Below are 27,831 nucleotides of genomic sequence, written 5' to 3' on the forward strand. Positions count from 1 at the left end.
ATGCACGCTGGAGAGCAGGTGAGGTGGGCCTTGGCTCTGCCACTCCCTCTTCGATAAGCCAGGCATGCATCTTGATGTTCAGGATCCTTCTTTATTAGTCATTAATAACTATTATTAATAATTTGCTTGATGAAATTTCACCCAATCCCTCTTTTTTTCCTTTGATTTGCAGTCAAGGCGTGAATTGTAACCTTGGATCAGAACTTTATTGCCAGCAATGAATCGGCAAGACTGGGAGGAAAGAACCTTTAGAAGCATGAAACTGACCAGAGGCCAGGTCCAGGACCCCCCAGGGGTTAGTGTTCTGCACTGCCAGGAGAGCTCAGTAGCTCCAGTCCCTTGCTCATAGTTCAGTGATTCCAACCTCTCATCAGGCATGCCCAGCTCAGCCACGAAGCTGAGTCGCTCAGAACCAGAAAGAATTCAAGGGAGACTTCTGGGTGTTCAGTAGATCTGAAAATTTGGGGATGGGAATTTATTTCAGAAGCATCTAATCAATTGCTTTGTTGTTTCCTTTCCATAGCACCACCTGGTGGAGCTGCAGGTAAGCTATGTTATTCTGAAAGATTTTAATGATCACATTTTACCTTGAGGAAACAGGTGTTTTGGTGAGGAGGGAAGGAAGGAGCTACATGGGGACAGCCTCTTATGCCAAGATGCACAGTGACAGCCCCTGATTTCTTTCAGTTCCTCCCCTTGTCACCCACAACTTTGCAGGGAGGGTCTGGTATCCATTGAGGCATCTCTTCTTGATCTCTGTCATTCAGGCATCTCTTCGTGAACCATGTCAATGACTGGTGAGTCTCACTGCACGGCAGCCAATTGGTTGGCAAGCATTTCAAGAGTACCATGTACATTTTATCCTGGAGTATGTTGTGAAGTGGGGAATCATGAACCCCTCCCGCACTTGAGTTTCCTTAAGAAAATGGTGAACTTTATTTAACACAGAAACAGTTTCTTCTGAAACCTGTTTGAACATTTTAGAGCAATTTCTACAGACGTGGAGTTGTAACTAACTTTGCCCTTTCAGTAAGCATGGGAATCTGGAACACAGCTGCTTCCAGTTTAGTCCAGGTGCTTCCAAACCAGAACCTGGTAGCCCCTTAGTTGCTGGACTACGTTATTGCACGAAGCATGTAATACAGAGAACAATGGTGTAATAAACTGGCTCTATGTATGTGTGTGGGAGTGAGCTGGAGAGAGAGAATCCTACCTTCTGTTGGATGGAACAAGAACTCATTTGTGTCATAGGCCCTGCACTGCTAGCAGCTAATGGAGATTTTCCTTTAGCTCATATTGGAGCAGGAGAATATGATTTCTATCCCTGATGCTTCTGTGAAGTTCCAAGGGCCCTGGTGTACGTCATAATGATGACTGTTATTGGCAATAACCATCCCTTATTCCCATCTCTGCAGGACCCCAAAGGGAATCGCATTGGTCAGTGGTTGAACGTGACCCCATATTGAGGCATTGTGGATCTATCCTTCCCATTGGCTGCAGAAGCACCTTTAGGAGAATACACCATCAATATGCCTGGCCTCAAGAACACCTTCAATGTAGAGGAATATGGTAAGGGCCATTGTGGCAGGTATTTGAAGGGAGTAGGGAATGAGTGTGTTTCTTACAGACTCCTCCACCCTCAGAGGGCTGGTACCCAATGTCTGACTAGTGGCATCTCAGTGAACATGTAGGACATGAGCTAAGCATGTGGGATTGTGTCTCCCACTAGTGACTGGACCAGATAGAGCATGTGGACAAGGGGGATCCAGTGGAGATAGTGTATTTCAGAAAGCCTTTGACAATGTCCCTCACGAAAGGCTCTTAAGCAAAGTAAGCTGTCATGGGATAAGAGGGAAGGTCCTCTCACAGATAGGAAACATAGGGTAGGAATAAATGGTCAGTTTTCAGAATGGAGTGAGGCAAATAGTGGTGTCCCCCAGGGGTCTATACTGGGCCCAGTCCTATTTGACATATTCATAAATGATCTGGAAAAGGGGGTAAACAGTGTGGTGGCAAAATTTGCAGATGATACAAAACTGCTCAAGATAGTGTGACAGGGCAAGGCCAGATGGCTATAGAAAAGTAGTGGGAGATAGATATATTAGCTCCAGGCTAAACAAATCCCTGGTACCAGGTTAAGTGAAATGGAAGCTGCTCCAGGTCAATTAAGACACCTGGGGCCAATTAAGAACTTTCCAGAAGCCAGGGAGAAGGCTAGGTTGATTGGGACACCTGAAACCAATCAGGGGCTGGCTGAAACTAATTAAAAGCCTCCCAGCCAGTCAGGTGGGTGTGCATGTCAGGAGCTGTGGAAGGAAGTTGTGGTGTTGGAGAGACTGAGGAGTACACACCATATCAGGCACAAGGAAGGAGGCCCTGAGGTGAGGGTGAAGTGGAGCTTCAGGAAGTGAGGGCTGCTGTGGGGGAAGTAGCCCAGGGAATTGTACATGTCCTGTTTCTAAAAGGTCAGCTATCATAGCTGATACAATTAGGGTCCCTGGGCTGGAGCCTGGAGTAGAGGGTGGGCCTGGGCTCCTCCCCCACCCACCTTTGCCCCTGATTAATCACAGAGACTGGGAGACAACAGAGACTGTGCAAAGAAGGTTAACTTCTCCTCACCTCCCTCGCTGGCTTAAGATGAAAATGGCTCAGTAGACTGTGACCCTTGTCTCTAGGGGAAAAAGGGTTATGTGGAGGGTCACAGTGAACCTCTGAGGCTAGCAAAATCTGCCAGGAAATGCAGGACCTATGGAGGCAAGGACAGAGCTTTGTCACAATAGTTAAGTCCCAGGCAGACTGCAAAGAGCTATAAAAGGATCTCTCAAAACTGGGTGACTGGGCAACAAAATGGCACATGAAATTTAGTGTTGATAAATGCAAAGTAATGCACATTGGAAAACATAATCCCAACTATACGTATAAAATGATGGGGTGTAAATTAGCTGTTATCACTCAAGAAAGAGATCTTGGAGTTGTTGTGGATAGTTCTCTGAAAACATCCACTCAATATGCAGCGGCAGTCAAGAAAGCAAACAGAATGTTGGGAATCATTAAGAAAGGGATAGATAATAAGACAGAAAATATCACGTTGCCTCTATATAAATCCATGGTTTGCCCACATCTTGAATATGTGAGATGTGATCGCCCCATCTCAAAAAAGATATATTGGAAAAGGTTCAGAAAAGGGCAACAAAAATGATTAGGGTAATGGAGCATCTGCCATATTAGGAGAGATTAATAAGACTGGGACTTTTCATCTAGGAAAAAAGATGACAAAGGGGGGGGGGATATGATAGAGGTCTATAAAATCATGACTGGTGTGGAAGTAAAGTAAATAAGGAAGTGTTATTTACTCCTTCTCATAACACAGAACTAGGGGTCCCCCAATGACATTAATAGGCAGCAGGTTCAGAACAAACGAAAGGAAGTATTTTTTCACACAATGCACAATCAACTGGTGGAACTCCTTGCCAGAGGATGTTGTGAAGGCCAAGAATATAACAGGGTTAAAAAAAGAACTAGATACATTCATGGAGGATAGGCCCATCAATGGCTATTAGCCAGGATGGGCAGGGATAGTGTCACTAACCTCTGTTTTCCAGAAGCTGGGAATGGGTGACGGGATGGATCACTTGATGATTACCTGTTCTGTTCATTCCCTCTGGGGCACCTGGCATTGGCCACTGTTGGAAGACAGGATACTGGGCTAGATGGACCTTTGGTCTGACCCAATATGGCCATTTTTATGCTCTTATAAGAGTGTGTTAGTTTCAAACAATGAAAGTGTCTCTGCAATAACTCAAGTGGTTGGGGCTAGGGCTTGGGCTTTTGGTACTCTAGCCCCTGGATTCAGTCACAGCTGGTGAGCCATTCTGGGATTGTTGCACTCGTGGCTGGTTCATTAGGGCACTCTCCTGTCTCCCAGATGAACAGGGATGGCTGCCTCGCTACGGTGGTGGACACTGAAGTCTATAACCTGACTCTTCAGAACAGTTACCAGTTCAGTCTAGATGCTGTGGCTTCCCTGGAAGAAAGTGGAACAGGTACGAGAAGGATTCCAGACTCGGAGGAAGTGCTCTGATTCTCCACTGATGGTCTCTTCACCTAATGTTTTTCCTTGCCCTGCATATTCTCCCACAAGGCTCCCCAGGGAACCAAGCTTGTTCCCATTAAAGCCAATGGGAGTTTTGCCATTGACTCCCTGGTGAGTCAGACTGGATCAAAGCCTGCAAATCGAGAGGATGTTTCTGCTTGGACAGAGGTGTTGGTTCTTTTACTTTGGGTGCATTAGAAATGTGCAGGAAGCTAGGTCACACCTGGTTGGATTCTTTTGTTCTTTACTGTAATCTGGGAAAGGTCATTCGGCATGGGAGAGGGAGGGAATAGGTCAGGAGACCCATGATATTTTCAGCAGTCCCACAAACTCCGCAGGCATTGGCTGTGCGTTATTTGGGAGCTTGCATTTTGTCTGTCCCTCCCTCCCCTCCCCCAACACAAACAATGCAGGATTGTTCCATACCGGCTGTTCTCCGGGGCTTTGTGTGCTAGTTCTACATGTCCCTAGCAATGGGGTGTCCACCCCTTCCCTTGGGGAGGCTCTTTCTCCACCTCATAGACTCCCTCACTGATCGAAAATGTTTCCTGATTATCCAGCCTAGAATCTTCCCTATTTGCTCAATTTCATCACATTCCATCTAACTCCCCTGCTTTGAGCCCCACTGATGAACTCCCCGTCCTCCTCGAGGCTTACACCCTACAGATCCATGTCACTATCCCAGCTCTACATAGAGCAGGCTCTAGCTCTGCTGCCTTGTGAAAATGGCTCTCAGGTGTGAATGGAGAAGCCCACAGACCATCTCATAAACCATGAGACCGTGTGCATCTAATCTGACTGCCTTCTCTCAGTCACACTATGCACACCCCCACATTCTCTGTTCTCAGGGTTGGAGTTCAATGCCACTCAGAGCTGCAGGGTAACTTCATCCGTCACTACGCTCCAGGTTTTGGATAATAACATCTACTACCTGCCAGGAGTGCCATACCATGGGAGGGTAAGTGAGCTGGGAAGATACTAGGAAAGAAGGGGAAAGTCCAACCTCAGGGGCTAAGGGAATGCAGTTGTCGTGAGGCCCTTAAAGGGGGTGACCTTGCTCTGAGCTGCCACAGCCGCCTTGTGTGTAGCTTCTCTCTTTATATCTTACTCTTTCCCTCTGTGAGGATATTAAGGCTGGTCACACTGTTCAGAACTGGTGGGGGTGGGTTAGGGGATTTGTTCATGGAGTAGCACGTGGGGTTGTCAGCCTGGCGGGGGATATGGGGGGAGAGGGAGAGATCAGTTGTTGGGAAGGGTTATGGGGCTTGTTGCAGGGTGATTCGTTAGCTGGGAGGGGATGGCTGGTCAAATCTATGCATTTATATGTCCTGCCTCCTTTCTCTCTTCTTGCAGCTGAAGCTCAGCAGTGCCACTGGGATGCCCTTGAAGAACGCAGAGGTTTTTCTCACTGTATACCACAGGAGCAAAATGCAGACTGAGACCTACCTCACGGATGACACAGGGGTGGCCTCTTTCACCTTGGACACTTCACCGTGGAAGGACAGCGACAAGGTCTCACTACAGGTGAAGCCCGACTTTTGAAGAATAATGTTTTGCATTTATATTGGGCTGTGCAAGAATTAACCAGTGATCCACACAGTGAGGCAGGCCAGTGTCATTAGCCCCTTTATACAGAGGAGGAAACTGCAGGGCAGAGCGGTGAAGTGACTTGCTGGAGGCTACAGAGGCAGTCCATGGCAGAGCCAGCATTAGCACTGAGTAATTCCTGGTCTCTAGTTCCATGTGTAGTGCCGTAGGCCAAGCTGTCTCTAAATGGGACGGCATCACTAAAACTAGGGTTTGGGGTAATGTGTCATGGGGGGAGGGGAAGACACCACACCTCTCTCCTGCAAGTCAGTGATTTGGGGGCATCCAGGTGGTGACTTCTCCTGGGCTGGCATGGAAGGACTCTGTGGGTTTGGCCAGCTGGCGAGATTAGAGGGAGCCGGACTATCTTGCATGGGAAGGGGAGACAGGGTAGCTGATGACAGAACAATGAGTAATGATCTCAAGTTGCAGTGGGGGAGGTCTAGGTTGGATATTAGGAAAAATGTTTTCACTCGGTGGGTGGTGAAACAATGGAATGCGTTACCTAGGGTGGTGGTGGAATCTCCATCCTTAGATATTTTTAAGGTCAGGCTTGACAAAGCCCTGGCTGGGACAATTTAGTTGGGGATTGGTCCTGCTTTGAGCAGGGGGTGGGACTAGATGACCTCCTCAGGGCCCTTCCAAGCCTGAGATTCTATGGTTCTATGATTCTAAGTGTGTGAAATGATGAACGGGGTAGAGGAGGCCCATGGGGGGTACAGCCTATGCTGTCCTTGTAACAGCAGAACAAGGAGGCCCTTGGGACGTAAGAAGCAGAAGGTGTAGAACACAGCAGAGACAATGCTTTTCTTGGAATGTCTGGTCAGACTGGGGAACCTGCTGCTGCAGAGTAGACTTGAGGTAAAGAGCTCCGAAGCTATCAGTGAAGGAGAGGGAAGGTGGCCCTGTGGGTACAGTTCTGTTTCAGGATTCAGGAGACGGGTGCAGTTCCTGACTCTGCTGCAGACTCCTTCTGTGGCTTTGGGGAAGGCACTAAGGCATCTAAATACTTTCAAGGTTCTGAGCCTAAGTATCTTCAAGGCATCTGGTCCTTAACCACTCTGTGCCTTGCTTCCCCATCTGTAAAAAGTGGTAATAATACTTCCTTTCTCCAATCTTTTGGCTGTTTCGATGGTAGGCTCTCAAAGGCAGGGACTGTCTCTTATTCTCTGCGTGCTCAGTGCCCAGCACAATGGGGCCCTGATCTTGGTTTGGGGCCCTGCTAGGTGCTACTGTAATACAAATATTTATAGTCTCCAGCAGGTAAGAACATTGGAAGAGCTGCCACTAGGACAAAGGCTACCAGGGCAGTCACTCATAATAACATAAGAGCAGCCATACTGGGTCCTCCAAGCCCAGTATCTTGTCCTCTGACAGTGGCCAATGGCAGCTGCCCCGAAGGGAATGAACAGACAGGTTATCATCAAGTGATCCATGCCCTGCCACCCAATCAAAGCTTCTGGCAAACAGAGGCTAGGGACACCCTTTCTGCCCATCCTGGCTAATAGCCATTGATGGACCTATCTTCCATGAATCTATCTAGCTCCCTTTTGAACCCCGTTATAGTACTGGCCTTCACAACACCCTCTGGCAAGGAGTTCCAGAGGTTGACATGCCATTGCGTGAAAAATTACTTTCTTGTGTTTGTTTTAAACCTGCTACCTCCTCCCTGTTAAGGAAGGTAAGGTATTACCTACACTCCTCATGCTTTAGTTTGTAAAGTGATCCCCAGCTGATTCTGCTGGAGTGATGAGGTCAGTGTTTGTCCAGGTGAAAGAGCATTGCACAGAGACATGCATTATGGGTGGCTTATACCTTCCCCATAAGCATCTAGCCTTGGCCTCTATACACAAGACAGGAGTAGAAGGACAAGAGGTCTTATCTAGTAACTCAGGAGACAGGATACCAGAGTCCAGAGGTCTGATCTGTTCCAGTGAGAGGAGGGACACTGCCATGGTGCAACCCATTGTGGCAGTAGGCTAGATACCAGCCAGATGTGGATCAGCTCATGTCTTGTTGAACAGTGTTGTGTGGGAAATGCCAGCTCTATGCAGAAGGGCGGCGATAGACCCACAGCTCTCCATCCAGCCTTGTCAGGTGGACATCTAGCCCCGATACTTGAGACAGTGCAGAGTCCACCCTGTGGACAGCATCAGGCCGGGCTGGGCAAGAACTGGGAGGGACCTTCAAAGCACACCGCTGCCCTTTCTCTGTCCCAGGCGAAGTCCACGCTGGAGATCCAAGGTACAGCTTTAAGAAGGTGGTCCCATCTTATGGCATGGCCTTCCGCTCACTGAGGCCCTTCTATTCGTCCACCAATAACGCAGTGAAGATCCACCCTGCACAGGGCATGCCGCCTTACGGGGGCATGCAGCAGATCACCGGTCACTAGCCTGTCCTGGCAAAGGAGCTGGAAGAGGGGGCTGCCCCGGTGAAGTTCTACCACCTGGTGAGCACACAGAGTGGCAGTGAGCACAGGGGGCGACACATCCCTCCCCTGGGGATTTCCCAGCTACTGCCTCAGCGAAACATGGAGACGTGAAACCCTCAGCCCACTTCTGTGTATGTTTCTTCTCAGGTCTTGGCCAGAGGCTCCCTTGTTCTTGATGCCCAGTTAGGTAAGGTCCCAGCTACTTTCTGGGTAACAGAATAGGGAGCTTATAGAAAATAACTCTCCATCTGTGCCTTCTTAGTTATTTGTAAGGAGAGGGCAGAGAGCCTGAGAGGAACAAAAGAGAGCAGGGAGGGCATAGAAGTACAGGAGTGAACAGCAAGTTACAGGTGCGTGCAGTGCCCCAGGGCAGCAGAAATATTCTGTCTGTCTTGTTTCCTTTTGTTCTCTTCCCCCCCCCCGACCAACTTGTGGGACTTTGATCCTGTTAGATCGCACATTCGAAGCAGCCGTGGCCTGGGTCAGCTCTTGGCTGGTAGACCTCCCGGGGAAAGCCAGGGTGATGTAGAAACTAGTGAGGGTGACTCCTTAGGGAGCACTCTCCTATCAAGTCTGTGCTGACCCCAATGCCTCAATGTGGCGCTAGGGGGTGCGGTGCTGCAGGGTGGGGGGACTCAATATGGGGAGCTCTCCCCTCTGAGTCAGTATTGACTCTAGTGCCTAAATGTGGTTCGCCATTTGGCGTAGCAATAGCCCTTCAAGGAGCAGTGCACAGCCTTGTACAGGAGGAAATTGAATTAGGTTTGGCTGGATCATTAGCATGTGGAAAATGCATATTATACATGCACAGCAGATGCTTTTGCTAACCTAGTTGGGTTCACACTTAAGGAAGACCCCAGTGTGCATTTGCATGCAGCAATCTGAGCTGCGTAGTGAACAGCCTACTCCCTGAATTGCCCCAACTTGGCAGGACAACAGGGATTCTCCTCCTGTGGGTTTCTCCATCTAAAGACATTCCCTTTGCCCTGGGGAAACGTGCCTGTAGCTGGTAGCTAGGAGGGCCAGCCAGTATGCTCCTAATCTCCTCAGGAGCAGAGTTCGTCTGCAGCTCCACAGCAGTTCGGTCAGTCAGGAGCACTGCATGTTAGGAGATCCCTGCTGAGATCCTAAGCTCTGCAGGAGCAGTGCTAACCTGCAACTTTGTGTGACAAAGTGGGAATTTTCTGTAATATTTTTATGAAGCTTATGCGTGCCTCAGTTTCCCCTATGTGCTGCAGTCACCTACTGGGTGAAAAGAGACTGTTTGTTCTCAAGGCAGCTAAGGCCAGGTGTAAGTGGTGCCTACGGTTCCATATCAGTGGCGCTCTTGAGAAGACAATGGCAAATCCAATTGCCTGGACATGGACACCTAACAAGCAACACCATGGAGGGATATGGATTCCCCACCTCTCTGCCAGGAGGCTGAGCCGCATCTCCCAGCTCAGGATCAAAGGACTGTGGGGGTATAAGGAGGAAGTTAAGTGTTGGCGGTGGGAAGCAGTCCTGGCACAACTGAACTGGGACAAAGAGGTCACAGGGACAGGGCTTTGGGCTCAGTGCTGACCAGGATGGACTGTGCTGTAACTTTCTTGCTTGCTGGGACATTCACTTGTGTTTTTTTAATTAATTAGTTTCAGCTGTTCACATGCCCCTGTTTGTGTTCACGTCCCATGAATGTCCCAGTAAGTGAGTTTCAAAAGCAAATTTTAAACAAATGCAGCAAAATTTGTCATTTCAAGCATTTGCGCCCCAGCAGAGTTACTCATGCAGTCAAGCGACAGACACATACCATGTAACTTATGTGTCCAATCAAAATAGCTCCGATTTCGAATGTCTAACATTTCCAGTGGGTTGTCACAAATGCCCTGCAGGCCATTTGGAGTAAAAGTAAAATCAAGAAAATTTTGATCTCTGTGGACAGAAAAAGGTGACACTTGTTGAATAAATTATTATTTATGAATTCCTTGCTCAGCTCTAATTATGGCAAGTAAATCAGAGTAAGCATACACGAGCTAAAACAATTCCTACAAGATTCTACATGTATCTGTTTATAATAAAAATGGTGCGATGGTATATTGTATTGGAAATCATGCATGATTCTGTTAGTAAAGACTGCATTAACATATATGTGGAATGAGGCAGATCTCCAGCTTCAGCCAGTCACCTGGAGGGAGGGGGTCAGGAAGGGAACTTTTCAACCCCATGGATTCTGGGGGAGGGGGATTTTCCTTCCTTTGAAGAATCAGAAATGGTCACAGCTGGAGGTGGGACACTGGATGGGATGGGCTGGTGCTTGGAGTGGCACTGAGCATTCTCTCTCTCATAGGAGCTTGGCTGGTTCTTGCTCACATGCTGAGGGTCATACTGATGGCCATATGTGGGGTTGGGAAGGAATTGTCCCCCAGCTCAGATTGGCAGTCACCCTCAGGTTTTTTGCCTTCCTCTGCAGTGTGTGGGTACAGGTCACTCGCCAGGATCATCTGGGTATATTACACTAAATCATGTCTCCACTATTTCTGGGCCCTGGGGCCCTGGTGCACCTAAGCCCCTCGTATTCTCTGCCTGTCACACAATAGTTAGTCTCCTGAGGGCTGTGGTACTTTGGTTTAATTGCGGTTGTTGAGCTTGGTGTGTGGGTGCTGGCTGGCATTTAGTGGCTTATGATATACAGAAGGTCAGACTGGATGGTCTCATTGTCCCTTCTGGGAACTTGAACTCTCTGCATACAACGGTAGTGCTGGCATTTCCTGACTTTTGCACACTCGTGTCAACTTAATGGTCCCTCAACCTAGTTTTCTGCCTGTGTATTCAAGTAAGCAGCATATAAGGCTGAAGATTCCATGGACCAAGTCCAGGGGTGTTAGGACCATTTGCACCAGCTATGTGCTGAGACCTGAGCTACAAACAATGTTGGAGCCATAACTGACTTCCCAGCAGGATAATGGTTTCCTTAAACTTCCCTCTCTCTTTTGGATCTCCTTCTTCACGCAGCTCAATATAAAGGGACCTTCAACGTCAGCCTTCCTGTCAATGCCATCTTGCCCTCAGCTACCATATTTGTTTACTCTGTTTTCCACCAAGGCCGGGTGGCTGCCGACAGCACCAGTGTGAAGGTCTCCAAGTGCTTCAGGAACAACGTAAGTTGGGAGTGCAACATGGGGAAGGGAAGCACGTGGAATGGACAATTCGTTGCCTGTCACCTGCCTGGGAAAGAGGGTCACCACAGGGAAGATCCAAACAGCCTCTCTCCTCCGTGGTCTCTCTCTCTCCATTTGCTGAGTGCCTCCCCCTTGTGCCATTCTAGGTGAAGCTATCCTTCTCAGAGAAGATGGTTCTCCCACGATCGGCTGTCCGCCTCCAGGTGAAGGCCACCCCAGGCTCCCTGTGCAGCATCTGTGCCATGGACCAGAGTGTCCTTCTGATGAGGCCAGAGGCAGAGCTGTCCAAGGCCAGTGTGAGTCACTCCAATGCTGGGAAGGCTGAACTGCGCCAACATTAGAAATATTTCAGTGTCGCCTCTGGCTGCAGGCACTGGGGATTCTGGGGCAATATACGTTACTAGGCATGTGACTAGGGACGTGGTACCGCCTGATCAGACTGAAAAAAATGCTACGCCCAACCTTCAACCCAAATCCAACCCCCCAGCCTACTCCTGTGGAGAGCTCTTATAAAAGAACCATCCTATGGGATTTACTTAGCATTCTGCAGAGAGGTTGTCACCCTGTTACATTCTGTAGGCCTTTAGCAGAAGGACTGACCCCTATTCTGTTTCACCCTTATTAAATGCTGTAGGACCTGGCCATTAAAGCACAGCCAGAGTAGGACCCTAAAGGTGGAAAACTCTGTATCCTGTTCCATTGAGGTGCCCCCAGCCTGGGCTGGATTGGAAACAATGCCTTAAACAGGCAAGGCCTCATACACCAATCTCCAGCTCTCCTGAGCCTGGATTGCAACCAGGGCCCTGCCGAACTTGAGACTGGGTTGGATCTAGTGGTGACAGCTGTGTATCCTATTCCCTGATCTCCCGGAGCCAGGCCATCCCCTGGCCTTGGCTTTGGGGATTCTGGATGAGTTGTCAGTTAAATTTGAATGCCTTCTATGGAGTCCGAGCTCATGCATTGGCCATAGGAAAGATCAGCTTCTCTTGGTTTGCATTAAGGTCTCGGCTTTGACCTATGAACTCGATGTGATCATTGTTACCATAGCCTGGTCCTAGATGGACTCCCCCACCCTATTCTGCCTCTCCACCCTAATATTCTCTGTTTCCACCTGCCTGTGTGTGTGTCCATCCCGGTCTCCAGGTATACAGTATGTTCAGTTATCCCAGGGAGTACCCCTACATCATCAGAGACACTTACAATGACCCCTGTAATGGCCACAGGCGTCACAGGGGGAGTCTTGAGGCTTCTGCATCTCCAGGGACCTCTAGTTCTCCTTATCAGATGGCTGAGACTCCTACAACTACTACTCCACCCTTCATGCATCAATATTATCACACCTATTCCTATGCTGTATCGCTACCTGATCTATATGAACTTTTGAAGGTAAAGTCTCTTCCCAACCCTCAACCGGTGTCCTAGGACCCCAGAATCTCAGACTCCAGACTCCCAGCTTGTGGTCCTTCCTGACCCCCAGACATCCAAATTCCCAGATCACTTGCCTCCCAAGTACTTAGAACTTCAGATTCCCAAATTCCCAGTACCCTGGATCCCAAGCTTCTGGACTAAGATCGCTGGAGCCCCACACTCTCAGCTCCCTAATACCCCAGAACTCCAGACCTCTTGAACCTTAGATCCCCAGTTCCCCTTTACTTCAGTCTCCTGGGCCACCAGAACTCAAAGTGCCAGACCTTCAGACTTCTGGACAGGAGGGAGGGAAGCAGGGAAGCCTAGGGGAAAGAAGGATGAGAGAGACAGAGAGAGAGAAAGAAGAAGGTTGGGGAAAGGAGGGAGAGAAGCAGAGGAGAAGAGAGGTGAGAGGTAGTAATGGGAAGAAGGGATGGAGGTAAGTGAAACAGATAAGGGAGGGTAATAACAATTGAAGGATTGATCAAGTGAGAAACCACAAGTCTGTGAGGTCATATGAGAAACAGATTACAAAGGTCAGGCTCTTGCAATGAACATGTATGAGTTTGTGTGAGCCACTGCACTCTGTTGACTGCAATGAGAACTATTCATCTGTGTATCATAGGCACTATACAGCTGACAACTGATGGGGATTCTCCTTCATTTTGAATGGTCAGGGCCTGGGTTTTTGGTGCCAAAGGATCTGAGTTCTACCCTAGATGTTTCTGTAAAGCTCTGAGTGGCCCTGGGGTGCAGCAGAGGGACAGCCATGACATCCTAAGAGGTCATTGTCACTGACTGGGATGTGGGCAGTCACATCTAGTGGTTAGAGCAGGACTCAGTAGCCAGGACTTAGAGCCCAGAGTCAAGGTCAGGGCCAAAATCAGAGATCAAGAATCAGAGCCAAGGGGTCAGACCCGGGTTACCTGGAGTGAGGCAGAGTAGGCGCAAGGCTGGGGAAAAGGCTAGAAACAAGCAGGCACCCTCACAACCATGGGCAATTGGCTTGAGCTACTGCTGAGCAGCTGTTGCTGCTGGGCTCAAGAGCCGGTCTGCTGATTGCTGACCCTTCCCACCCATCGGGCAGCCTGCTATGAGCCAGCTGTGCTTGTTTGGTTGCCTAGGCACTGGCTCCGACGCAGGCCCTGCTTCCAGACAGTCGTTACAACACAAACCAAGCAGGTTTGTGCCCCAGTGATACTGGCCACCCACCCCTCCAGTTCCCTTCTCTTCCTTTACACCCAGAACGCAGTGCTGAAACTTTTAACCAACCTTAAAATCAAGTCTCCCATTGAGTGCCGCACTGGGACCACTTACCATGGAGTCTTCATGAGTACGTCTTGTTTTATCACTATTACTGTCAAGGTTCCTTCCCCACTCTGAACTCTAGGGTACAGATGTGGGGACCTGCATGAAAACCCCCTAAGCTTACTTTTACCAGCTTAGGTTAAAGCTTCCCCAAGGTACAAACTATTTTACCCTTGGACTTCCACTGCCACCACCAAACTTTATCTGGGTTCCTGAGAAAACGTAGTTTGGAAACATCTTTCCCCCCAAAATCCTCCCAACCCTTGCACCCCACTTCCTGGGGAAGGTTTGGTAAAAATCCTCACCAATTTGCATAGGTGACCACAGACCCAAACCCTTGGATCTTAGAACAATGAAAAAGCATTCAGTTTTCTTACAAGAAGACTTAATAGAAGTAAAAAAAGAATCACCTCTGTAAAATCAGGATGGTGAATACCTTACAGGGTAATTAGATTCAAAACATAGAGAATCCCTCTAGGCAAAACCTTAAGTTACAAAGAAGATACACGGAGAGGAATATTCATTCTATTCAGCACAGCTATTTTCTCAGCCATTTAAAGAAATCATAATCTAACACATACCTAGCTAGATTACTTACTAAGTTCTAAGACTCCATTCCTGTTCTGTCCCCGGCAAAAGCATCACACAGAGACATAGACCCTTTGTTTTTCTCCCTCCTCCCAGCTTTTGAAAGTATCTTGTCTCCTCATTGGTCATTTTGGTCAGGTGCCAGCAAGGTTACCTTTAGCTTCTTAACCCTTTACAAGTGAGAGGACTTTTCCTCTGGCCAGGAGGGATTTTAAAGGGGTTTACCCTTCCCTTTATATTTATGACAATTGTCTTTGATAATAATGAGCTGCTGGGTAGCCCAAGGAAAGGGAGAGTAGGAAAGAGGCTTAGGATGTTGGTCATGTGGGACCATGTCCAGGGTATTGGAGAGGGCTTCCAGAAATGGACAGGTGGGATTCATGGGATGCATGCAGCTGGGAAGGGGCGGGGTAAGTTTCTGGTGATGTGGAAGTGGATGGCATGGGATACACATGTCTGAGGAACTGGGGCAGGGCTCCAGCAGCAGGGAGGAGGATCACCTGGTGAGTGCGTGGCCAAGGGAGGAGAGTCTGAGAGAAGTGGCAGAAAAGGGAAGGGTCTGGTTAAACGACTGGGAGGTGGGAGGGGTCAGGATCCTCTGTCTAGAAAAGAGAGAATAAGGAAAGATCAGCACTTGGTGGGAGTCTGGGCTCCTTTGGGGGAGGCAGAACACAAAGCAGCGGTAAGGAGGCTGGGTCCCTCAGAAGGGAGTATGGGCATGTGTTTGGGTGCTGTGAGAGGTCCCAGAAGCTGGGTTAGGATCAGGTGTCTTGTTGAGGGAGACAAGGTTGGAGGGGGTGCGGAGTGCTTTCAGGGGTTTCTTGCTCAAGAGGGAAGGGCCTATGAAGAGATCAGAATGGGAAGAGGGAGAGATTGGGAGCTGACTACAGGTCACTAGCACCTCCAGGGTTAGGGTGTGGCATGCCCAGTGCATGTGATGTGGGATGTGGGACAGCGCCATTGGCCCTAGAAAGAGCAGTGACTTTATTTTCCCCATCTGATGTGCCCTTGGCCCTAGTGATGCCTTCTAGCACTGACTAGTTTGGGTACCTCACCTTAGCTATGGTGGTACCTGTGAGCCACGCTTTTGGCACTGAGGAGGATGTGGTTAAGAACAGTAACGAGCCAGAAGGCAACGAGGCTGTGCAGGCATGTGCCGGGGTCCCGGAGACCTTCCTGTGGAGTCTGGTCCCCATCAAGTAAGTAGCTGTACTGTCACAGACCTCACAACCCCACCCCACCCCCACTGGGCGAGGGCTAATAGGGCTTGGATGGGAGCAGAGGCAGGGGAATGCTGCTGCTCTGTCTCCTGAGAGGAAGGGTGGCCTTGTGGTTTAGGGAGTAGCTGGGGCTCAGGAGGTCTGGGCTCAGTTCCCGTCTGCACAAGGGGGCTAACAGCACTTCTCTGCTGGATCTGTTTAGATTGTGAGCACTTCAGGACAGGTGCTGTCTCCCGCTCTGTGTGCTCCAGTGCCCAGCACCGTGGGCCGGGCTGAGGTTGCACTTGTCGTCTGCACGTATCCCAGGGAGCGAGCCTGAGTGGGGAGACTGCTCCCAGCCAGGATTTTCAGCTGGGGCCTTGGCTGGACGCAAATTTCTATTTGCAAAACGTTTGCATGTGTCTCCCATTCAATGTCCCTCCCAGTCCTTTCCCCTACCTCTGTGCCCCCCATGCACAGTCCCGGATTCCTAGCCCTCCGCGTTTCTCTCAGCCTCCTATCCCCCTCCTCCAGAGCTCCACCTCTGCTCAGGCCAGGAGCCTGGGCTGAGCATCAGCTCAGTTTTTGTGTAACTGTTAAATATTGCTCTATGTACATAGGCTATCAGGTCTGTGGGCATCTGGCCCAGGCCACAATCTCAGCGATATGGTCCTTGCTGGGTGGACCCTCCTTGCTGAGAGCCTTTCCACTCCCAATCTGCCAGTGGGGATGCCTGCACTGGAGCTGGAGGTGTAATTCCCCACTCAAGGAGACAGCTCCACACTAGCTCTGATGGAGCTACTGTGATAAAATGGGCAGCACCAGAAGGGGCTAGCCAACATGAGTACATACCTAGGGCTCAACGGGCTGGCTGCTCCTGCTGCTTGCTCTGTGACGGCCACGCTGTTTTAGTGCACTGGCTTGATCAGAGCTAGCATGGGTACGTCTCTTCAAGCGCCAACTCCAGTGTAGACAGACCTTCTGGCTTCTCTTTACACCCCTGCTCTGTGTTAGTGTGGAGTATGTACACTCCATCACAAGCTCCTTACTCTGTCATTTCCCCACTGAAAAAACAACCAGCTCAGAATACTTAAATGCACCTCTTCTCAGTGAGGCCAACAAAACAAATGTGGAGTTTGTAGCCAGGTCATTTTGGAGATATCATGAGCCAGTAAAAGTCAGGGATATTTTCCAAAAAGTCAACTCCAGGAGTGGTTTTTTTTTTTGTTTGTTTGTTTTTGAAACACCATCACTTCCTTTCTGAGTCCCCTCCAGCCCCTATCAGATCACCCAGAAAACCCTAGGATGAGATATAGCACGTGAAATTTCAGGGTAGCTGGTTCTTTCGGGTGAAGTGAAGGAGGTGTTGAAAATCAAGCGTATAATGGAGCACTAGCCTCAGTCTTAATTATCCAGTGGCAACTCATAACCTTAAGTTCCCCCCCCCCACCGCCCACTGTAGTGTGTTGGCAACAGTGGGGTGCTGATGGGACCCAGGGTTGCACAGTCCCATTCTGAAACAGCACCTCTCCCTGTCTCCCCAATGACTCAGGAGCTGCCGAGCTGCCACTCACAGTCCCTGACACAATCACCGACTGGAAAGCCATGACTTTCTATACCTCAGAGCACAGTGGTTTGGGAATCTCTGAGACTGTCAGCCTGCGGACCTTCAAGCCCTTCTTTGTGGAACCGGCCTTGCCCTACTCTGTGATTCGGGGGGAGTCATTCCCCCTAAAGGTCAAAGTCTTCAGCTACCTAACACAGTGCATGGGGGTAAGTGGCTTATCTGGGGGGAAGGGCCCTCTAATAGTCTTTCCCCATTAACAGAGATCCAGACAAGGTGTTACCGCAGTGAAGGGTAGAACTCATCAATCACCTTGGAACAGGATCTCTGGGGATCCAGCCAGCTCTTCACAACCCCATCCCACCCCAGTCTCCCACATTGCCCCATTCCAGCAGGGCTGAACCCCACAAGAATTGTGGTGTCAGCTGAGGATTGATTGCTCCCAGGTTATTTGCCATACTAGGTGCCAATGACCCCTGACCTGGGACTAGGGGCCTGACTAACATCCAGATCAGAAGTTTGAGGGGAAGAGGCAGAAGCAAATCTCACCCCAGTTCCCCTTTTGTCTCACCCCAGATCCAGCTTAGCCTAAAGGACTCTGCGGATTTTGAGTTTGTGCAATCGAATGTCGAGTTCACTGCCTGCCTCTGCCCTGATTTGGCAAAAACCTTCTCCTGGGACGAGAAGGCTACAAAACTGGGTAAGGAGGGGTGAGTGACTGGAACTGCAGGGCAGGGCTGAGGGGCACTGGCAGGGTGTGTGGGGAGCCCAGGGCTGGGATAGCAGGCGGGCTGCAGGGCAGGACTGAGAGGCCTGGGTGAACTGGAGGAAAGGATCCAGCTGACCAAATTCCAGGGCGGGTTTTCGATGGTCTAGTCAATATATTTACAATTGGTTTTACAGGGGAGGTGAATTTCACCATCGCTGCTGGGGCAATTGAACGTGAGGATGTTTGCACAGAGAACATGACTGTTGTGCTAGAGACAGGAGGGAAAGATACAGTGAATAAACCCCTGCTGGTCAAGGTCAGGTCCTGCTGTGGGGCCCGCTGAGGATGCGGTTTGAAAAACTTTGTGTCAGTCACAGCCTTACACTGAACCATTGACTTATGTGGGGGAGTGGAGATAACCCCTGGTTAACCCCCGCGGGGGCAATCCAGGCCTGCCCAATGCCTCGTGGTGAGGCTGACTAGGGTGTCTTGATGAGCACAGATTGGTCTAAAACAGATACCTGGCCACTCTGAGAGGCATTTTGGGGGTCCCAGGAGGGTTACTGGGTAAAGGCGCTCCAGGGACCTGGTGGTGTTTATGTTGCCTTATTATCTGTCAGTATTTCCCCTTCTGAGCCTGTTTGCACTCTCCCGCCAGGGACTGCCAGAGGAGAACACCCACACCTCCCTCCTGTGCCCGAAAGGTAGGGGGGGCGCTCCTGGGGAATGTGGGGGAGGTGGCTGATGTTCTACTGGACACCTATGTGTGCATGGAGGTGGGAGGTGAAACAGAAATAATGTCATCTACCAGCAACCCCCATGATATCGGGCTGGGCAAGAGGAGCCCTGATGAGAGGGGACAGACAGGGGCTGTGGGACCTTTGCGGGAAGGGGGCCGCTGTCAGACAAGAAGGTCTTTCATGGCAGCACAAGCTCCTGGTACCACTGAACAATTGAATAACCATGTCACAGAGCCACTATGCCACTCTGTCACTGACAGCTTGGGCCACCCTGCCTCGAAGGGTATGTCCACACTGCAGGGTAAACCCAGGATTAGTAGAACTCGAGTTAGCAGACCCTGGGTTCGTTAACCTAGGCTTGAGCATCTACACTTTCTTGTAATCCCAGGTTAGGAATTCTTGAATCCTGGGTCCCAACCTGGGGCTCCAGCATCTACTCTGTATTATGAGGGCCCAAGTCCAACCATCCCTATCCCAGACTTCCTAGCACCTTCCCAAAATATGCCCTCTCTAGCCTATTGTTCTTGAGCAGAGTGGGGAAAAGTTGATTGTCTAGAACACAAAGAAAGTCAGTCCATAGGATTGTGGGATACTTTTGGCTGACTCCCAGAGCATGATTCCAATGGGGCCGTCTCTACACTGCAAAGCCGCAGGGCTTGAACCCTGAGTCCCAGCTTGACGCAGGGCTTGGACCCTCCACCTCGGGGCGGGGGTGGGGGGTCCTGGGACCCTGGATCCAAGCCCTGGGTTAATGCGATTTGTGTGTAGATGGAGGGTGGTTAGGCTTGAGCCTGAGTTCAAACCTTGGACTTACATTGCAGTGTAGACATGTCTGGCCATATTATTCTGCCAGTAAGCCCCAGCACAACCGTATCCACTCTATCAGGCCATCATGATACCATGTTACGAGGCCCCAGCAACACTATGCAGCTCTACTATTGATCCACTGCATTTACCCACATGAGCATAACGAACAAACCCCCACACCCCATTCCATGGCCTGGAAGAAGACAAACCCTCCACCTTCGTCTCCCCATCAATATGGCTTCAGGGAAGGTGCGGGGAGTTCCCGTGCGGGCCTGTCAGTGTAACTTGCTGTAATGTTCACCATTCCTTTCGTGTCCCAGGAGACCATCGGTGTCCAGGGAATCTTTTGAATCCTGATGTCAATTATTGGCACGTTCAGATCCAGAGGATCCCACATCTCATTTGCCCCATGGGGATGCTTAGTGCAGGCTGGGCTTCCATGTCACTCCACCATGCTGACAGGCCAGTGCTTTTGTCGTTCGCAGGGAACACCACTTCAGAGACCATCACTCTGGCTGTGCCGGGGGATGTGGTGCCAGGGTCAGAGAGAGCGGACATTTCCACTCTAGGTGAGGAGCGTCTGTCTGTCTGTCTGAGCCAGGGCTTCCTTGGAAAACAGGATTCTCCATGTAGGAGACTTTCTCCTTCTAATGCCCTCTTCTCATGGAGGATCAAATTCACCCCTGGTGGAACTCCACTTACTGTGATGATCAGTTTGTATAGAATTGTATGAGCTAAAGGTGGAAGATTTCTGTTACCACAGCCCCCTTCTTGTCTATCCACCTGCCCTGAATCCCCTTAGCCAATGCAAGATTGTTCCCTACAGGATCACTGCCCAGTCAGTGCGCCTCTTTCTCACACACTCTTTGTATATTTAAAATATACACATGTCCTTTGGAGGCATCTGAATGGGAGAAGCCCCATTATGAAGCTACTCCTAAAAGAGCAGGATAAAATGGATGACAACACTGCTCAAATACTTTTTTCATACAAAGCATAATTAACCTGTGCAACTCCCTGCTGCAGGATTTAGAGGAAAATGGCTTTGGGGGGTTAAAAAGGAGACCTATGAATGAGAACAGCATCTGCAGTGCCATTAGCTAGCATAAGAATGACCAGGGCTCTGAAACCTCATGCTCTAGTGAATAAAGTGATCTCCACCTGGGAATCAATTGAAAATTCCCCCAACCAGTCCCCCCAAGAGGAAGTATTGCACAGTGATATGCATTATGGGGAATTTTTGCCTTCCTGTGACTCATCCTGCATTGGCCCCTCTGTTATAGAACTAGTAGGATTTGTCGTCTGGTTCAGCACAGTAGGAGGTAGGGTGACCAGACAGCAAGTGTGAAAAATCAGGATGGGGATGGGGAGATAATAGGAGCCTATATAAGAAAAAGACCCCAAAATTGGGACTGTCCCTGTAAAATTGGGACATCTGGTCACCCTAGTAGGAGGTGTGACATTGGACTTCTGAATGGGTCCTTAATCTGGACCAGTAATGATATCTCCTATGTCCCGGGTTCTCCTGTCACACCAACTTTACCCTGCCGTAACTCCATTGGCTTGACTCCTGATTCACACCAGAGTAGGGGAGAGGTGAATCAGACCCTATGTTTCTAGGTTATTTCACAGGCTATGTCAGCAAAAAGGATTTTTATGTACATCAATCTATAAAGCCCTCTATGGCGTGGTTTGGTCCCACAGGAGACATCATGGGAACAGCACTGCAGAACATCGACGGCCTCCTGCAGATGTCCGCTGGATGCAGAGAGCAGAACATATGGTGCGTTTCGCCCCCAATGTCTTCATCACACGGTACCTGGAGGAGACAGGCCAGAGATCAAACAGAAAGCTGCTGGCTTCCTTGAAAGCGGTGAGCGGATCTGAATTTAGGTTGTGGTGCTAGCTGTGAGAGGTCACTGCGGGCTTGTCTACACCAGAAATTCTGCAGCGGTGTAGCTGTAGTGCTTCAGTGTAGATGCTACCTATGCTGCTGGGAGAGGCTCTCCCACTGGCAGAGGTAATCCACCTCCCCAAAAGGCGGCAGCTAGGCCAATGGACGAATTCTTCTGTCGACCTAGTGCTGTCTACACAGGGGCCTTAGATTGGCTTAACTACGTTGATCAGAGGCATGGACTTTTCACACCTCAGAGCAACATAAACTGGGTCAAGCTACTAAGCTGATCACATGATGAAGCTGTAAGGAGAGTCCTGCTCCTGGATTCCTAGCTGGGTGAATCCAGCATAACTCTACTGATGTCACAAGAGTTACTCCAGATTGACGTTGGTGTAAATGAGTGCAGAATCCTCTTTTATCCCATATCTGTACAAGGGGGACAATAATGCTTACATACCTCTGCCAATCCCTTTGGTGGAGCTGCTCAGGTGCAAAACTCTGAACATTATTATTATAAAGATGAACTGGGAGGGAGATCACTCACCCAAAGAATGGGATGGCTGCAAAACATCTTCACTGTCTGGCTGGCTCTCCGGAGGATACCAGCGACAGCTCCGGTATAAGCACATTGATGGCTCATACAGCACCTTTGGAGAAGGCCATGGTCCAGAGAACACCTGGTAAGCAGAGATCCCCAGAGCATGAGCTGAGAGCTGGCTGAGCTCAGGTCAGGCATGGCAAAGAGGAACAGATCTGGCCAGGGAAGCACTGCCCTAAGTATAGGGAACCTGAGAAGGTTCGGAGCATCTGATGCTACTCTGAACTGACACTGGGGCTGGGAAATCTGACTCGGGAGCTGATGTACTGATTTGGGGGGGTCTCCATGTTTGGGTGTCCAAAGTTGGGCATCCCAACATAAGATGCCACCTTTTTGAAAATCTGACTGCAAAAGCTTTCTCCTCTCACAAGACTCCCGTGGCTCTTTGGGTAAGTCTATGCTGCACACCGAGCCTGGATCTGTGGGACCCCAGCTTGCGGACTTGGTTTTTTCAAACTAAGTGTCCGTGCTGCATTGCACACCTGGGTTTGCAGGTAGGTCCCTCAGTCATGCTGACACATCCTTACTGCACTACATAGAGCTTCTGACTCAGGTCTGCAGCTGGGATTTCAGCCCTGCTGTCCCCACCCGCACTTGGGGAATGAGGTGAGAATAGCAGGGACCAGAGGGGAGAAACAACACTGAATTATCAGAAGCTCCAAAATGTCCTGGTGGGAGGGGGTGAGTCCGAGCTCAGGGCTGAAAACTTCAGATCTTTTTTATTTTGTGTGTTGCTTCTGTTTGCCCCCTCCTACTCTCCTAATACTACATCGGGAGGCAGCCCATTTGTTTCACCCCACGCGCAAAATACAATGGGAGATACCATGATGTTTGTGTCCTTTTAGAAACCGTTCTTCTGGGACTAGCAACCCTCGCGTTCTCTGTCCCCCACCCATCTCTTCCCTGGCCTCAGGCTGACCGCTCTTGTCCTCAAGACATTTTGCCAAGCCCAGCACTCCATCCACATATGTAAGCAGTGTCAGGATGAGCTCCACCCTGACATCTGGTGGTGAGGTGTGGCAAGTTGTGGAAAAGAACTTCAGGGGCCGATCTCATTTGCATAGGCACACCCACCACGCCTAGAATGAGGCCATAGCTGCCCAAATGGTCACTTTGGCTGCTGTGGGATCCCTAGTGTCTCTGTTATTGGGGCAGGAAGAATAAATTGTTATTACCCTGATTATGGGAACTGTGCTTGGAACTGTACTTGGCCTTTTGTTATGATGGAGGGACTCGCCATCAACTAAGTAGCACTCGCTAGGCAAGGGTCATGGGTTCCAAAATTCTGTGAATTGAGAGAGGTTGGGTACAAGTATTAATACTTGGTGGTATAGGCCCCTTGGTGAGGGCCTTACATGCTAATTGCACTTCCTTCTCTCTCTACTGTGGAATATCAGAGTTAATTTTGATTCCATTAGGAGTCTAGTTACAGGCTTCTGAGCTCATTTTGGGCTAATGGTGCACCAGCACTGAGGCTCCCTTACTACAAGCTGAATTCACCAAGGAGCTGAACTGACTAAGAGCTGAAATCACTGAGCATTGTGTTAAGTAGTGGGGGAGCCTGAAGGTATATTGTGGAGCAGTTTGTGGGATGGCTGGAGTGCCTTGTGGACAGGCTGGTGGAGCAGTTCATAGGACAGCAGGAGCTGCTTGTGGGAGGTGGAGTGGAGCAGTTTGTGGACCGGCTGGTGGAGCAGCGGAGTGGAGCCGAGCGAAGCAGTTCGTGAGGTGGCTGGTGGAGCGAAGGCCTATGGAGCTGTGGGGCGGTCAGCTTCAGATCATGTAAGGTGCCCTTTACCTCTCCCCTCCCCCCCCCCCATCTCCACCCAGGTTGGGAGGTAAAGCTCTGCAGATAAACTTTCGAACTCTGGGGCTGCCAGGGACAGAGACTTTTGGGTCATTGGACTTTTGGGACTTTGGGTGATTTGGGGTTGCTGGACTCAAGAAACAAAGGGAAAGGGACATGCCCCAATTTGCTTGGGGGTGGCTTTTTTTGCTCATGGGTTGTGTTACGAATCCTGTTGGTGGTGTTTCCCCAACATAATGCCACATTGTTTCTCTCTGTTATTAAAAAGCTTTTTGCTACACTCGGACTATGTGCTTGCGAGAGGGGAAGTATTGCCTCTTGGAGGCGCCCAGCGGGAGTGGTATATATTTGTCCCAGGTCACTGGGTGGGGGCTCGAGCCGGTTTGCATTGTGTTATTGGAATGAATCCCCTAGATATTGAACCCGGCCCTTGTTGCTGCCAACTCTGACGGGCAGAAGGGTTACACATAGACGAGCAGAACATAAAGGATGCTGCCAGGGCCCTGACCTGGAGCCAGATGCCATCCGGCTGCTTCCAGATCATGGGGAAGCTCTTCAGCAACGGCTTGATGGTACAATGCATCCCCCGCTGCTTTCCAGACTCCCCAGTTTTGCCTCCCACTCTGTCTCCTGAGCTGTGTGTCAGGAGCAAAGCCCAGCTACACTGCTGGGGAAGCCATGTCACTGGACAGCCTGCCCTATGGAGCCAGGATCTCCCCTGATCCAGGGCTGTGCTTGGTCGGGGCCATATTTATCTGGGGTGGTGAATGTAGAGCTAGGCCAAAAATTTTGGCTGAAACTTTTTTGGTGAAAAATGCAAATTGAGCAGCACCGAAACAGTTTGCAAATTTGGGTCGGCCTTGCTGAATTGTTTTGGCCAAAAAAAAGGTGATAAAACATTTTGATTTTTTGGGGGGGGCTTCAAAACAACTTTTTGTTTCAAAGTTTCTTTCCATTTAATTTTTAAACCAATGCAAGCGTTACAGAGAGACTCAAAATCAGAACAAAACATTTTGTTCAAACCAAAAGGAAATATTTTTCCATGTTTCGATTTCCAAAAAAATTTCATTTTCAGTTTAATGCGAAGTGATTCCCCCCCTCCCCCCCCGGCATGTTTTGGAATTGGCAGACAACCAAAAAACTTGGTTATTTTCCCTGCTCTCTAACTGCGGCTGTGAAGATCCCCACTCCTCTGGGAAAGGGACAGCCCACAAGTGCCCTGAGCCAACCCCATCTCCAACCAATCCTGCCTGCTACCCCTGCAGGAACCGCCCCTGCTGCCAGACTGTCCCATGACCCCTTAGCAAGCAGCCTGGTCTGCCTTCCCCAGTACCGAATGCTACTCAGAAGGCAGAGAGTGACAGAAAGGAAATGGGGAGGGGGCTGCATCACCAACATGTGGTGCATCTTGATATAAATCCATGGTATATTCACATTTTGAATACTGCGTGCAGATGTGGTCACCCCATCTCAAAAAAGACATATTGGAAAAGGTTCAGAAAAGGGCAACAAAAATTATTAGGGGTATGGAACGGCTGCCATTTGAGGAGAGATTAATCAGACTGGGACTTTTCAGCTTGGAAAGGGGGCCTAAGATAGAGGTCTATAAAATCATGACTGGTGTAGAGAAAGTGAATAAGTGTTGTTTACTCCTTCTCATAACACAAGAACTAGGGGTCACCCAATGAAATTAATAGGCAGCAGGTTTAAAACAAACAGAAGTATTTCTTCACACAACACACAGTCAACCTGTGGAACTCCTTGCCAGAGGATGTTGTGAAGGCCAAGGCTATAACAGGTTCAAAAAAGATCTAGCTAAGTTCATGGAGGATAGGTCAATCCATGGCTATTAGCCAGGATGGGCAGGGATGGTGTCCCTAGCCTCTGTTTGCCAGAAGCTGGGAATCGGCGACTGGGCACACTGGGAGACAAAGTGGTCGGGGAAGGGAAATCAGCCCAGTGCTCTCTGGAAGAAGAGAGCAGTTTGTGCTAGGAAGGTGTGTGCTGTGAGGGGAAAGCTGCTTCATCAGAGGTGGAAGCTCCAACACCCTTCCCAGACCACCTCCTCCCAAGTAAATGGTACCATGGCTGTGGTAGGTGCAGCTGTGTTCCATTTAGGGAGGTGGCTTAGGGAGAGCTGGGCTGGGGAAGCAAAGACTGGAAACCTCCCGGTGCTCTGATCTCATTGTGTTTCCTTTCCTCTTCTCTAGCTGTTGGGGAATTATACGGTGCAGTGGAGGAAGGACTTGGGCTGAGCGCTGTCATCACCACAGCCCTCATTCGCTCTGGGCTGCTGCAGTCGGTGAGTATCAGCAGCAGGAACATGCTCTCTGAAAACAGTGTGCTCTGCATGTACTCTCCCTCATGGCAGCATGATCTGTATGTGCTCCAGGTGCTCGCCGACTGCCTAATCAGAGCACACGCGGCCTATACACTCCGCATATCTGCGCACATTCTGTCGGCACTGCCCTCCGTTAGGTACCTCGATAATGTGTGTCACTCCCTTGTTTGCATTCTAGGACCCAGTCTTGCAGAAAGCTCTGAAGTGCAGAAAGGATCTAGTCAATGCTGATCTTGGCAGTTCCAGCCTCTACAGCCAGGCACGAGCAGCAAATGCCTTTGCTCTGGTTGGGGATGAGGTAATGAGGAAAGAAATAGTAAACGGATTGGACCAATCAGCCATCCTAGCAGGTATGACAATCCGCAGGTCAGGATGGAGACACTGACACAGCTGTGAGGGGAACCCAGGACAGGAATAGCAGGGGGGTTGCAGGGCAGGGACAAGAGGCATTGGCAGAGCTGGGTGAGGAGCCCAGCACTGGAATAGCAAGGGGGCTGCAGGACAGGACTGAGGGACATTGGGAGGGCCAGTAGCTGTTGGCCAAGCCCTCACTGAAGACAATATACACTAGGTGTCTTTCCCATCCACTTCTCCTCAGATGGGCAAATGTATTGGATCCAGCAGCCCAAACCGAAGGAGGGATCCATGTACTGGTATCGGGCTCCATCCGTTGATGTGGAGCTGACATCTAGCATCCTCATGGTTCATTTTTTGAAGCCAAACTTGTCTTCTGCTGACATCGGAAAAGCATACCAGATTGTGAGCTGGCTCACCAAGCTGCAGAACCCCTATGGAGGCTTTGCCTCAACCCAGGTAACCTGCTGCTTCCCTCACAGGCAGAGAACCCACCTTGATCTGGGGGCTGTAAGAGTAATGGGCTGTAGGCCATAATGCTGTCCTGGGGGGAACAAACCACCTAGCCTGGAAGGCTGTGTGGAGCTACCTGCATGTGGGGGCTGAGGGGAAATCCTTTCTCCAGCTCATGCTATCTATTCTAGGGGAAGCCTCAATCTCTTTCTACGTTGCCCCTCACTGTGGTGTGAGGGGTGGGGCAGGAGGAGGGATGGGAGTTCACAGACTCTGTTTTCCCCATCATATGTCTGATCCCCAGGACACTGTGGTTGCCCTTGTAGCCTTAGCCTTGTATGCCCTCAAGACCTACAGCAAAGATGGTCCTGACCTCCCTGCTTCCATCTCCTCTGAGGGCTTCAGCCATGAGATCCTGGTGGACACCACCAACCGGCTTCTGCTGCAGACGGCGCAGCTGCCAGCCATCCCCAGCAGCTACACAGTGCAGGCTCAGGGCCACGGGTGCCTGTTCCTCCAGGTCAGTCTGGGCAAGGGAGAGGGGTCCTCTCTGGGGGAAGACCCCATTGAGCCAGCCATGGGTACAGGAAGGAGATGAGCATACTCCCTGGTATTCAGCCTGGACTGGAGAGCAAGCAGTTGGGAACTACCCTGCCCCAGGTCCCCAGGGCTGGGTGGATGGGGTAGCTGTGGGTTTAAGGGGTTTTTTTTGTTTCTCAGTCAGTGATGAGGGAGTCCCTCCCCACCAGGCCAGAGGAGCTGCTGTCTTCCAGGAGGCCTGGTGGCCAAT

The 27,831-nt window shown here is 50.0% G+C and overlaps 2 protein-coding genes across 4 annotated transcripts in view; both read left to right on the forward strand.

The window, feature by feature from the left end:
* On the forward strand, positions 1-26,148 carry LOC125623372 (alpha-2-macroglobulin-like protein 1). The gene is made up of 13 exons (XM_075125195.1): positions 1-18; positions 524-544; positions 3,926-4,043; positions 4,942-5,051; positions 5,447-5,617; positions 11,416-11,563; positions 17,324-17,544; positions 17,912-18,035; positions 18,239-18,360; positions 18,703-18,748; positions 20,077-20,131; positions 21,296-21,464; positions 26,104-26,148. The coding sequence occupies exons 1-13, from the start codon at positions 1-3 to the stop codon at positions 26,146-26,148; spliced, it is 1,368 nt and encodes a 455-aa protein (XP_074981296.1).
* Positions 18,701-27,831, forward strand: part of LOC125623371 (alpha-2-macroglobulin-like protein 1) — a 19,554-nt gene continuing 10,423 nt past the window's right edge. For 2 of the 3 annotated variants that reach the window (XM_075120487.1, XM_075120481.1), the window contains exons 1-7: positions 18,701-18,748; positions 20,077-20,160; positions 21,296-24,465; positions 26,104-26,195; positions 26,413-26,584; positions 26,833-27,047; positions 27,346-27,561. In XM_075120487.1, coding sequence (XP_074976588.1) covers positions 26,536-26,584; positions 26,833-27,047; positions 27,346-27,561 — 480 coding nt within the window. In that variant the 5' untranslated portion in view covers positions 18,701-18,748; positions 20,077-20,160; positions 21,296-24,465; positions 26,104-26,195; positions 26,413-26,535. The remainder of the gene's footprint in view (positions 18,749-20,076; positions 20,161-21,295; positions 24,466-26,103; positions 26,196-26,412; positions 26,585-26,832; positions 27,048-27,345; positions 27,562-27,831) is intronic. The other variant, XM_075120482.1, reaches the window with a different exon arrangement.

The sequence above is a fragment of the Caretta caretta genome, chromosome 1 (assembly GCF_965140235.1).
Source record: "Caretta caretta isolate rCarCar2 chromosome 1, rCarCar1.hap1, whole genome shotgun sequence".
NCBI lineage: Eukaryota > Metazoa > Chordata > Testudines > Cheloniidae > Caretta > Caretta caretta.

Bases quoted from the DNA above. Each gene is read 5' to 3' on its own strand.
- LOC125623372 (XM_075125195.1), top strand. The intron at 20,132-21,295 runs GTCAGAGAGAGC...TTGGTCCCACAG, and splicing joins CCGGGGGATGTGGTGCCAGG to GAGACATCATGGGAACAGCA. The intron at 21,465-26,103 runs GTGAGCGGATCT...CCTCTTCTCTAG, and splicing joins TGCTGGCTTCCTTGAAAGCG to CTGTTGGGGAATTATACGGT.